Source organism: Streptopelia decaocto, assembly GCF_964273445.1.
Source record: "Streptopelia decaocto genome assembly, chromosome: Z".
Classification (NCBI taxonomy): Eukaryota; Metazoa; Chordata; class Aves; order Columbiformes; family Columbidae; genus Streptopelia; species Streptopelia decaocto.
This window is the reverse complement of record NC_138657.1, coordinates 16520720-16534111: the sequence shown is the minus strand read 5'-3', so window position 1 is coordinate 16534111 and position 13392 is coordinate 16520720. Positions and strand designations below refer to the sequence as shown.

General features: G+C 36.1%; 2 protein-coding genes across 3 annotated transcripts in view; one reads left to right on the top strand and one right to left on the bottom strand.

The window, feature by feature from the left end:
• The window catches only part of LOC309450902 (survival motor neuron protein-like), a 148962-nt gene that overhangs the window by 84119 nt on the left and 51451 nt on the right, over positions 1-13392 (bottom strand). The window lies entirely within an intron of this gene.
• MCCC2 (methylcrotonyl-CoA carboxylase subunit 2) overlaps positions 1-13392 on the top strand; it is a 34571-nt gene that overhangs the window by 10370 nt on the left and 10809 nt on the right. The window contains exons 6-12 of the mRNA XM_082074147.1: positions 840-952; positions 5616-5729; positions 9469-9533; positions 10446-10545; positions 11479-11574; positions 12788-12860; positions 13058-13134. Of these exons, the coding sequence (XP_081930273.1) occupies positions 840-952; positions 5616-5729; positions 9469-9533; positions 10446-10545; positions 11479-11574; positions 12788-12860; positions 13058-13134 (638 nt within the window). The remainder of the gene's footprint in view (positions 1-839; positions 953-5615; positions 5730-9468; positions 9534-10445; positions 10546-11478; positions 11575-12787; positions 12861-13057; positions 13135-13392) is intronic.

Sequence of the window (13392 nt, the reverse complement as noted above, 5' to 3'; positions counted from 1 at the left end):
GTTGACCAGGTTGGAGTTTGTCTGTTTGCTGGATTTCATTCTGGTTTGGGAGAGCAGTTCTGCAAGGGTGGGGGAAGAATCAAACCCTGCTTCACTGTAAAGCTGCACATAAGGCTTCACTGGCTGCAGTCGCGCAACAGGAAATGTGCATGTGTACTGTTTCTTGTGGATAAAAAGTAATTAGCAGGCTCCAGAGTTCTCAGAGATGCTTGGCCTCCCTGTGCATTTCCTTCTGGTCTTCTATCCTTCTTGGAGTCTTACGACGTGATGTATTTTCATTATTTGGGAGTGGAGAAGTAGCTGCAGTTGGAGACATGTAAGCTCAAGGGCACGTCCTAAGGCAAGGACACATAAAAAATGAAGGTTCCTGAAGATAGTTTAAGGTCTTCAGTATGTCTGTATAATCAAGGTATGCAAGTACACATACTATACCCCTTGAACTTGGTGGTTAGTCTCACACTTTTCTGTAACTTGTAACAGAATTGCAATAAAATAATTGAGTGAAACTTGTACATTGAAAGTGTTCTTATTTTAAATGTTTTGTGGTAAGATGAGCATAGAAGTTTCTACATGGAGATATGATTGCATCTCTGAGCACATCTGAATTTATTTTCCATTAGAGTGATTGGAATGGGTGTTATTTGGGAGGGAGGTGTTACTATTTTCTATTTTTCTTTTTTTTTTTTTTTTTTTCAAGAGGAGTGTCCTAATATGCCTAGATTAATGGAATTAGTCATGGTAACTGCTATGTATTCTAAATAACATGCAGATACTTTACCAACAACTTAACTATGTTAACACTGTTCAAAGACATGATAATATATTTTCATTCACTCTAGTTGATTCAGGAGGAGCAAATTTACCTCGGCAAGCAGAAGTATTTCCAGATCGAGATCATTTTGGCCGTATTTTCTATAATCAAGCAGTCATGTCCTCACAAGGAATTCCACAGGTAATTTGCTTTTACCTAAAAATGAAATGTACTAATTAGGGTTTATGGTTGCTGCCTTTATCTGGTTTCAAGGCTCCTGCCCATGCTTTGTTTTTGGCCACACTGTGTTGTGCTGACCTGATGGCCCAGTCTGGGGATTGGAGACACTGTAAACACAATAACTGTCCACAAAACGTCATTATAGTTTTGAAGAAGCTGTCTTCTTTCTTGGCCTTAGTGTTAATTACATGACCTACCTGCTCCTGTTTTGGAGTGGGAGGAAAAGTGACTTGACAGCGTGGTATGTAGGGCCATGTGAAGAAGCACTAGGAAATCTCTTGGAACAGTTGGTTATTCTGCATGAACACTGTAAAGGTGAGGACCCCTTTGATGATGGCTAGTAAATGAGACATACTTTCTACTAACAGGAATATGCATATATTTATAGATCTGTTTTATACACTGATGTGCTATATGACAAAACTATCCTAACAATGAGGTTCTTTTCTAATGTATTAATGATGCGTAGAATTACTGTTAGTCACAGTTCCTGGATTTAGAAGTGGTTTTGTGTCATGGGTGTTAGAGGAGTGCATTGGGGTCAGTGTGTTGACTCAGGTGGTGTGCTAGGGGAGGTGCACTTCTGGATCTGTTGCTCATGAAAAACGTCAAACTGAGGATGAGATTGCTGATGGCAGCCTTGTCTGCTGTGAAAGTCCCGATGGAGATGAGGAAGGCAGGTATCAGGATGAAGACCCTGGACTTTAGGAGAGTAGTCTTGGGCTTGTTAAGGGAATTGTTAGCAGGTGCTTGTGAGAGGCTGCCAGGGAGTGTGGAGGAGTCCATGGTCTTTGAACAGAACCTTTTCCAAATAAAGGAACGCTCCAGGAAAGCCTATGACCAGATCATTCCTATAGAGTTGCTGTCTAGTCAGTGATCTCCCAGCCTCTTCATATAGTTGTGTAGCCCTCTCATATATCTGCCTCTCACTGCCCTTTGCAGGCCAGAGAATTCAAGGCTACTTAGCTGTTCTTCCTACAGAAAGTGTTCCATACCTTTTATGGTCCTAGTTTATATTTTGTAAATCTTTTCCCAGGTCTCATTATATTGAGATGAAGGAGCCAGACTGCACTACTCAATATGTCCATGAATGATGCAGATACATATATAACAGCATAATGTATATGTTATTCTCTTTTCCTTTTCCAGTAGTTCCTAACATCTTTGATTTTTCTAACTGCTGAGCAGAGAGCTAGTGTTTTTACTGAATTACCTTATTTTCAAGAGCCTGCTCATAGGTGCAATTGTCAGTTCACTGCCTATCACTTCGTATTGGCTGGAAGAAAGAAGATGAAGGAAATTTTCAGGATATTCCACCTGAGAAGAAAAATTGTTTTAGAACATTAGGCTTAGAAATAGATGTTGTAACCTCAAGCAGAGTAAATGTTTAGCTAACTTGCTGTTTCATCTGAGTACTGTCATGGAAGTATTTCACCACCATATTGTTTTGACATACTTGACTGTTGAACTCATCATTAATGTATACAGGACTTTATTTTCTTCACTCTTAACAACATCTGTCATTGAGAGGCATTGGTGGGTTGGAACCATTTTTATTTATTCTTTGTGAAAAGCTGTGCTTGTTTGAATCTCCCAGTTCAAAAGGAGGAAATAGAAGCTAATACTTCCTTTCTGTGTGAAGCAGAGGCACTGGTCAAGGATATGGTATTCCTTCTGACTCCTCCTAACATGGCAGTCATTGGCTATGCTTGATTTCTGAGGAAACTACATTTGTTACCTTGAAAGCTTTTGGGGACATTTTGGAAGCAAGACAGACTTCAGATCTTCAGCCATCTTTTCCTCTACCAAAGAATCCTGAAATCCGTTGCATCCAAGGAAATGCAAGGCATAAGATTCCAACACCACACTAAATCTCCTTAGAAAGTCTGACATAATTTAATTTCTGCAGTTCTTTTCTTTCCAACAATAAAAGTGGAGTAATTGCAGTGATTAGATAGGTCTCCAGGGGAAAAGTACTATTAGTTAGAAGAAAAATAATTAAGAAAAAAAACAGTTTACAGGCTGGCCATCCTGCGGAGTCACTCATAGTTCTAGGTTGTACTTATATTTATATGTGTGGATAAAATTGGTCCCAGCATTTTTGTGGACCAGCTGTCAAAGGAGATGGTCAGAGGGCTGTTTTACTGAATTTTATTTGGGGGGAAAGTTTTGGTAAACCTTCTTTTTGCTAGAGACTCCAGTCATTATCTGGTATGGCAACACTGGGCTTTATATGTTATGTCAAAGATGAACATGTACGCCCAGTTAGCAAGATTAAAATTACTGATGTTTCTAGAAATGCCAGGCCCTAAAGTCATGCTGGTGTTTTCCTGAGCATCGTGAAAAAACTTTAACATATTTGTAAAGTTCCTCATAAAGCTGAACTTGTTTTTATTTTGATTACCATGTAGTGTTGTATTAAGAGTAGCATTGTACTAATATACAGTAAAAAACTTAAGTGTAATAAAGATTTCCCTTTCAATAAAACACATTTCTGTTTGGTATGACAGTAATGAAAGTTGAATTTTCTTGGTATTAAACAGGTGAAAGTTTAACTTAAAATATTTATGGAAGACTGGGAAAAATGTTTTACTGAAGTCCTTCATCCTACAGGATGTAATGTGGAAGTTTTTTGTTTGGGAGGTGTTTCTATGCTTTGTTTCCTTTCAAAAAGGCACTATTAACAACTGTAAATCTGCTATTGATTCTGTGCTAACAGACTGTGGTGGCTAGAACCATCTTCCCTGTCTGAGCGAATGTTTCGTTAGGAAATGGTGTTAGGAGATTATGCTCCCTCTGTTTTCCATTCTGGTTAATTCTTCTGACATTGAAGTCTGGATGCTGTTTTCTAACTGCTGTTCTTTGCTGTGGCCTGCCTGAAGGTCTGTTTCATCAGTTCACCAGCTCTTCTCAATTTTGCCCCTAAAGTGCTTGTTGTTTTGGGTTTTTTTTTTCCTTTTTTTTCTTCCAGTTTCCTATGGTGCTTTTAATTTCCACCTCCACTTTTACCTGTGACTAATTTATTATACTCCTACTGCAGCCTTAAATTGCATTGATGTCTGTATGGCTATGAATCAGAAAGCTGTGATTAGCTTCTCATTAGCTGCTTCCTAAGCTCTCTCACACTCATATGCTGCATGGATACAATGGGGAGCTGATCAGTGGGCATGAAGTACTGTGTGTGCATTCAGAGCTGTTCATTTTTATTGCGCTCTTAAGTAATTTCCTATGCAGTAGTCCAAAGACGAAGCCAGGAAGTAGCAGATCAGTTCGGAATTTGAGGTTGTGCTATTTGACAGATAGGTTTTGTTTTTTCCAATATGTACATGTTGCAATTTATGCATTAGAATAAGTAACACCTGAGTTAAAGTTTAAATGCAGGCATAATTTCCAGCATGAGCATGGTCAAATTAAGACTAAGAAAAAACCACACATCCCAGGGAAAAAAAAAATTAAATGAACTTTTTCCCCAAGTTTCTCCCATTTCTAGAGGCTTACTTTATTTGTATTTGCTAGGAGGTATTTATTAAATGCACAACAGAAATGCTGCAGATTAATCTTGTGACTTTTAGCATACTGAAAACTGTTTGCTGAAAAAGCTGTTTGATTTAATGCTAGCAGGTCGACATAGTTCATTTACTGCTGCTTTAGATACAGGTAATGTCATTTGGAAGTTTTATTTCTGTGTGCTGTTTTCTTTTAAGCACAAACATTAAATTATCATTTAAAACATAACACTACTTCATGTCACTTTAGAAATATTTCCAAACAAAGCTAACACAAGATAACATTATTTTTTGTTTTAAATTTTTTATATAGTTGTGAAAGTGTTTCTTACTGTCTTTTCCATATGAGTATTCAATTTCTTCTGCTTTACAAGGGTTTTTGAACGAGTCTTTGGAGGAGCTCCCCCGAAGGAGAAGTTAAATGAGAAACTTCACTTTCATGATCACATACTGCTACAGTATTCTTCATATCTGGGATCAAGTCAGTTTTGTAAAAGTGTCATCAAAGTATTACTGGTAGAAAATGTTCTGGTAGATGTTAATCTCAAAATTAGGCAAAAGGATAAAGCAGAGATTATTCATGCTAAAGTCTGTAATGAAATAACCAACATGCCTTGAAGTGGCAGCATTAATTAGTTGATCAGTTGAAGAACTGAAGTTACACTCTGGTAGATGTGAGGAATTTTCTTCAGAGGATGTTAACATTGGTGAAATTATGTCAGTAAGCAACAACTGAATCTCTGACTTAAGCGTGAATACGAGGAACAGCCTCTAGGTTTCAACCTTTTACCATTCATCAGTAAAAGCAGATTTCATGGTAGAACATGCACCTCTTCAAGCATTTGACATATGTAGCACATGGTACTTCATATATAAATTTTCCTGCAGGGTGGCCTGGCAATCATAGTTAAGAGACTGTTGAAGACTAGAGAGATGCCCTATTCTTTTGAAAAAAAGCTAAAACATAAATAAAATGTTCACTCTGTTAGTCAAAATAATTTTGCAGTGCTCTCCCGAACCTGTATTAAAATCAGTACAATATATAATAGTAGCATGTGCATTTGCTCTTTTTAAGGGATGAACAGTTAATTAACTTGTGTTTTTTGTTTTTCCAATAGATAGCAGTAGTAATGGGATCCTGTACAGCAGGAGGAGCATACGTGCCTGCAATGGCTGATGAAAGTATTATTGTTGGCAAACAGGGAACAATATTCTTGGGAGGTCCACCTCTGGTAAGGCTACAGAAATTTCTAGTAACATAGCCTCTCCAAGAAATTGTGCTGCTGACAATTCTACAGCTTAAACTATTGAGACGTTTCTTGGTGAAATATTTCCAGATATTCAGTAGATTAGTTTGCAGTTCTTAAGCATATCTGAATTTTTATATCCTAAATTAAATCTTTTCTGTCTGTTAGAGGTGTATGTGTAAATCGGACTTTCTTAAGGTGTTTTTATTACTGCTTTCAGATTGCTGTGCACATTTTAATTGACAAAAATGCTTTCTGTATTCAATTATGTAGCCGCAAGGTTTGATATGAAATTAAAAAAAAAAAGACGAGCATGTATCTTATATCTCAGAGTCAAGATCAGAGAACTTCAGAAGCAGGACTGATCTGCTGTATTTTAATGTCAGTTTACAGACAAAGGAGATGCACTTCTGATGGAGTTCGTCATCATTCTCCTACTTTCTTAGCAAGGAAGTTGTTTCTAGGGAAACTGATGTGAAGAACTCCTGTGAATTAAAACTTGCTTTATTGTGGAACTCAGTGGAATTTGTGACTGTGCAAAATATTGCAGTGTCTGACAGCTTCAAAATTAAAGTTTCTTGGCTCCAACAGGAAAGGGAGTAGTGGAGAGGGCTTTATTTAAAAAAAAAATATATATCTATACCAGTTTATGTCCTAGCGTAGGCTCAGTTTTATACCAATACAAATAATAATCTTTGCTGACAGATATTATTTTACTTCACACAAGCTTTATGAGAAAAAAGGAATTTCCAGTAGTAGACGTTACGTTAGCGTTAGAGCTAACAGATAAGGCTGTACCAGCACAACCTGTTGTGGTCTCAGTGAAATCTGACTGGATAAACTTACTTTTCTGAAGTAGTCAAATATTTGTCTCATTGAACAAACTGGTCTGAGGCAATATGTTGGCTCTGTTTTGCTTATAGTCTTTGGGGAACTTTTAGGCGTGCCTCCTGTGACAAAGACAAGTACAAATCAAGTGTTTCTCTAAAGTCTTTCCAACTTGACCAGGCCTAAATGGAGAAATCACCCTGTAGCAGCATTGTTGATGAAGATGCTGCTCCACACTGTTCCTGTAGTAACGGAGGAGGAGATGTCTGCTGAAAGTAGGAAAATGTAGCAGGTCCCATAAGCTATGGGAAGACAACCACTGGCAGATTTTTCTGTTGACCAGTTACTAAGGCGTGATTGTGTTAATTTCCTTAAAAGCATGAAAAACTTATCCTGTGTTGTCATTTAGTGTTTACTTGTATGGCACTGCTCTCATTTCCACTGTTTGTTTTTGCATTTTATTATTTTCCTTTACAGTGTTGGGATTTTTCCCCCCACTGTGTCGTCTTGATGCTAAAAGTGAATGTAGCATTTTATATCCTTATTTTTTCTTCCAAAGGTCCATTAATAGATGGATTTTAAATTCTTGTGCAGCTTGGGAAAAAAAAAACAGGTCCCATCATTTATGCAGACATACTTTCTTGTGGCTGGTGAATGCTAATTACTGTTCCAGAACATCTTAAATTCATAATGTAACTGGCATGTTGAAAGCTGCAGTGGGTGACACACACCTATAAGTACAAGGATACTTTGTTTTCTGCCATAATAAGATAACTTGTTTAGCTTGAAGTATTTTATTATTTCAGTGGAGGTTTTCCAAGTTGACTAGAAGAACAAAGTAATCAGCAAAAGCCGATGAAATAATTAACAGCAACTATGGCATTTAATGCTGATTTATTTATTGCTCATTAGAATTTAAAATTCTACAAGTTCTTTGTCTCTGGGAATTTCTTTGGCAGTAATTGTTTTTCCTAGGTCTCTGTTTCTTTTTCTCGTGTTATAGTCTTTTCAGCTTGTTGTTTATAGGTAAACAAAGACAAATCCTCTCTCAAAATTAATTTGTCACTATAATTTAGATATTAGGAATTTCTTGGTGAAAAGTGACATAAATATGAATGAAGATAATAGTTTGAGAATAGTATCAGTTGAGTCATTAACACTGGGTGATTCATTAATCTTTTTATCGAGGTAAGGAAATTAGTATGTTGAAAGAAACTTTTACATCAGACTGTTACTAGCTTGGTCATTGTGTTACAAATAACTGCCCTGCTTGCAGGAACACCTGAACTGTCTAAGTAGAAACTCTAGGTCCAGCACAGTTCATTAGCTCAGAGCCTGTGGCATATAAAGTGGAGGTACTTCCTCTGGGTCTTGCTCAGGTTCAGACTAACTTACTGCAGAAGCTCAGCTAGTAAATCTGAAAGACCTGAGCAAACCCAGCTGTTCTGACGTGGCATTTCCATTGGCAAGAGTGCTGGAGAGTGCTGTGTACCCTGAGTGATTCTGGTTGGAGCTGTGTTGGAGCTGGGAAGGTTCATCAGACTCTGGGAAACCCCTTTGGTGCACTGAGTAATATATCCTGGAGGGCTTACTCAAAGCCAGTTTCTTCCAAGCTCCAGCATTAAGCACGTACAAAATAAGGCAGCGAACACCCAGTACTCCCAGGAAGCTGGCTAGAAAGCTGAAGAAAAGGGAACCAGACTATCTTGTTCTAAGACAACAGTAATCGTTTAACATTGCAAGGGAATTTAAGTCATACATGTGTAAAACTGAGATGTAGCACATGAGACTTTTGCCAGGATAGGCAGCTGACAAAGGGCGGCCTTCATCAGGTCTCAAAGGAAGACTTGGCTGGGCAAGTCAGAGACTGCAAGAATGTTGTGAGGTTAGAAAGGATCAAAACCTCTCACCACTTCCAGAGGACGATTTCACAGCTATCCTCCGATTTAGTTTGTTCCTTAGCAACCCGCAGATGTAATGATCCGTATCTTTGTGCGTATACTTCAAACTTTAATATCACTACTTGTCAGATTTTCTGTTCGGTAGAGCTTTTCATATTCTCACTGAAAACATTTTGCTTGCCTTTCTGTAAGCATCAAAATTACTTCAGACTCCCATAGAAAGTTCCATTCTGTGTTGTAGCAGATATTGTAGCCATTGTTGCGTATGCTCTGTTCCCCAAAACGTCTTTCATATATGAAAAAAATTGGATTGGATTTTATCACTCACCAGCCTAAAACAAAACATACCGAGGAAGTGAAAGAGAATCGCTGATGTTTGTTATAATTAGTCTTGGGATGTGTACGCTAAAAAAAAAAGAGTTTCAGGTACAGTCCAAAGTCTAAAGTGCAAGTTTCTTTGGCTTTCATTTTAGAAAGATGAGGAGTAACGACTTTGTGAACAGATGGATCTCAATAGCAAGAGGAAAAGTGTCACAGCAGCGGTAACATCTAGGGTTAGGGTTAGAAGAGTTTGTGTAGAGAAAGCAAAGTCAAAGCATGCTAAGTTTCAACTGAGGTTTGTTTGAAACAGTGAAGGAAAGTATCACGTTTGAAATTGCTTGTTGGCTGCTAAAAATTTTTGCTAAAATGCATATTCATAAACCTAAAGGGTATGTAAGTACACTCACACTAATAATGGACACAGCAATAAATATAAGAGTAGGTGAAGACTCTTTCTCAATAAAAACTGTGTGTAAAGATACGAAGTCAGAGACATTAAGTAATTTTGACAAAATTCTGTGTTGTCATAATTTAAATACCTGAGGGAGAGTAACTAAGGATATATTATTAATGAAGAAGCATTTTTCAAATATCTGTTTTATTGCTATAACTAAGCCCGTATAAATATTACTGCAAGACAAGCTCTAAAGCTCGTTTTCATTTTCTTGTGGTAGGTTAAAGCTGCAACAGGTGAAGAGGTATCAGCAGAGGACCTTGGAGGGGCAGATCTTCACTGCAGGTTTAAAGAAATATTTTTCCAGAGTTAATTTCTTCCATCCTTTAGACTTCAGTAGGGTGTATTTTATTTTATCTTAAAAATGTATCTTATATTTAGACCTTTTTTAAAACTATGTTTAGATTTTGAAAATTAAGGTTTTTTGTGTCCTTATCTGGTGCTGATGAATCATTTTATTGTGAGAGTAGCATAGTTACCTTATATTACTCTAGTTTGGATCTTGTTTCCTTCATTTACTACTTTGAAATACGTAGCTAATGTACTGCAGCATCACATATAATATGGAGGGGTCTTCTGTACTGTTTAATACTGAGTGTTAGTAGAAAAATACACATGGAGAAAGATAACATTTTGTAGATTTGTATCTTTCTTAATGTCAATCAGAACTTACTGCAAACAAGATCAAAGTAGCTGGTTTTTTTTAAGAGAATACTTGTTATGAAAACAAAGAATTCTATGCACTCTCTAGTTCTAAAATGAAAAGAATAGTAAACAAAATTAGGTATTACTGTAAAATAAATGCTTAATTTTTACTTCAATTAATGTGAATGAAGAATTATTTTTAAGGGCAGTTTATAATGTTTTTCTAAACATGTGGTTTATTTATAATTTCAAATGAATTTTAGTTTCCATTTGAACAATGTTTGGCATCTTTTATATTGTCATTTAGATTTTGACTTCCTAGAGTTGCTATTTTACGTCATGTCTGAAAACCTGAACGTACTGTTTCAAAGAGAAGTTCAGGCGTGGGTTTTATTTTAAAAGTAATTTCATAACAAAACACGGAGAGCTGTATTGTAGCATTGATATTTTAAAGATAAATATAAAACTTTTAAAGTCAAAAGTGTTTAAAACTTAAATTTTTGTTGTCAGATTTTTTTTAGTCTTATTATTGCTATTGTTATTTATATACAGAAAATCTGGTGTAACAGATCATTATGCTTTGGATGACGATCATGCACTTCATCTAGCAAGGAAAGCTGTAAGACGTTTAAATCTCCAAAAGAAAGTAGATGTAAGTGTATATAACCTGAAAAAACTGCATTGTTTGAATTAGGAATGCTTTTCTTCACCTGATTTATACGACAAGTTTTTTGTCTCTGACTTTAGACACTTGGAAAATGGAAGTTATGGATTTTGTCCTTAAAGATTTCTCTAAAGTTTTGGTTCTGCAATTGCATTCATACTGCATTATTCCTTATAAAATTACAGGGATTACATGCAAGAGTGTAGCAACTACAACAATGCTTCAGAATCACAGAATTGTGCTTTAAGATAAGCACCTTGTAAGACAAGGTTACTTTTAATTTTAAGCCCATGTGATCATTCCCATGGACTTAAAATTAGACAGCTACTAATTGAATACACATTTTCTATGCTTAGTAATGAGAGGTATAAAACTGAGAAGATAGACCAAAGTCACGTCATTGTGTTGTATTGATTTTAAAATGCCTTGTAGGAAACAGGATGAATAGCATATGAGGGGGGAATTGCTTTAGCTTTTTATTGGCAGGAGACATGGGAGGGTGAATTGAAGATTAAAGCCTAGCAACTGCAGGAAGGCAAGATGTTGCATTCAGTTGCACGACAAAAATCTTCATGATCTTCTCAGAGTACTACCTGCCTAAGAGGGCATGGGGAAAGTAAGCAAATGGGGGGAGAACATGCTTAATTTTTGATAACATGGAAGAAGTGGAGCCTGTATGGAAGTAAATGCAGAAATAGAAACAAAGGTAACAGTAAGTGAGAAAGTGTTATCAACCCTCAGTCTAAGAAACTTGATATATATGCAAAATGAGGACAAGCCAGTATAGGCATTTTGATGTGGTTGGTAAAGAGAAGACTGTGCTTAAGGCAGTAGGCAAATCAATTGTTGTTCGGTTTTCTGACTCAAAATGTGGACTAATAATTCCTTTGTTCTGTAAATTATTTTGTTAAATTGCTACAGGTGACTACAGAACCATCAGAAGAGCCTTTATTTCCTGCTGATGAAATATATGGAATAGTTGGTGACCAGCTCAAAAGAAACTTCGATGTCAAAGAGGTATGAATCTAAATGCAAGATCTGCACGCCCATACAATTTCCTTTCAGGAAATCACTCTTTATGTCATCATCGTTTGTCTACAGAAATCTGATTTGGGTTATACAGCAAATATTTAAGTTTCATAAAATCTTGTACTTCATTATTTTATATTTTTGTCCAGTGGATCCACTGCAATGGCAGTGACATGTTGAAAATATAATGCTTTTTGGTTATACTTTTAAGAAGGATAGCAAGGATGAGAGTTTTACAGCATTCTGAAAAAGCTGCCGGGATATAGACTTGCCGAGTGATAGGACAATTTTCTGTTAATCCTGTGGAAGTAAATATCAAATGCTTAAAGATTTGTGGAGTATAAGCACCCCAAACAATTCAGTGCCACATATGGAGACTGTTGTACTCTACTGCAGGTCTAGTGCAATTGTTTGCCTCTGTACCTTCATCCGAGACCCCATCCTTCATCATATTTTGCGTATATCCCATATTCAGAGCCCTTTGCACTACCAACCAAGTATTTATTTTAGGAAGAGTCTTAGTGTGTGTCTCTCTTAAACTATTTTGTCAGAAATTAGTAGGATTTGTTTTGCATTAAGGACAAAAAAGATGAACACTTTTATCAAGTATCACGCTACTGTCTTGAAAGTTGTAATAGGTTGGATTTATGTTCTTTTAAAGTTGCAGTAAATACCTTCTGGCAAATGTCTTGCTAGCTGTGGGTCTGTCTTTTTATAAAATGGCTCCTTTGCCTATCAGAGAAACCTCAGATCGCATCTTTGTTATCATTGTATATCACAAGCTTTAACAAAGCTGAAAATAAACTTACCTCTAAGAAAGTGACTCATGGCCGTATGTGTTTTTCTCTTTATAAATATGAGTCTATTAATTAATGTTTAATATAACCAGAGGTAGAAGTTTTTCTTTGAAATTTAATTAATCAGGGAAACTTCCCATATAATTTAAACTGTTTGACTAGAATATTCTTAATCTTGAAATTCTTTTTTTTTATAAACATGTAGATAAATCACACTTTAAAAAGTAAATGGGCTTTACCTGCCATGCAGCCTATTAATATGGTCGGATGCTTGATTTTCACTAAATGGAAAGCATTTCTTTTTAAGCTATATTTTAGCAGGTTAGCACAGTCTTTCTTCCTAAAAAAAATTAAAACGATGAAATATTAGGATTTTCATTTTGTTTTTCTGTTTTTTTTTGAAGGTCATTGCTAGAATTGTAGATGGAAGTAAATTTGATGAATTCAAAGCCTTGTATGGAGATACTTTAATTACAGGTATTTGAAAATACAATTCTGTATATATTCCCACTGTTTTTTATAGTTGGATTCCATCTGTTTGGCTCACCCACTGATATTTTAGTAACATTTCTCTTCAAAAGCATAGCAATATCTGTTACCAAGAGAAAGTGATACCTTTATATGCTATAAGATAAACATATGTGGAAATTTACAAATTTATCTTTCTCCTTCAGGATTTGCAAGAATATTTGGTTATCCAGTAGGAATTATTGGAAACAATGGAGTTCTTTTCTCAGAGTCAGCAAAAAAGGTAAATAGATTATTAGCTTCTTTGCTATTGAGAACAAAACTTCAGGTGAACAACTTGGTCTTGAAATGAGAAACTTTTTCAAATGGTGAAAGAGGACTGGCTTTACATTTTTCATGTAAATATGAAATAGCTTATTAAGCTGTAAAAATAATTGACCATACTTTAGAAACTGTTCTGTACGTTTTTCTGATATGAACAAGATACGTCAATAGGAAGATACAGTTAGATAAACAGCATTTAAACTTCAGTGACTACAAC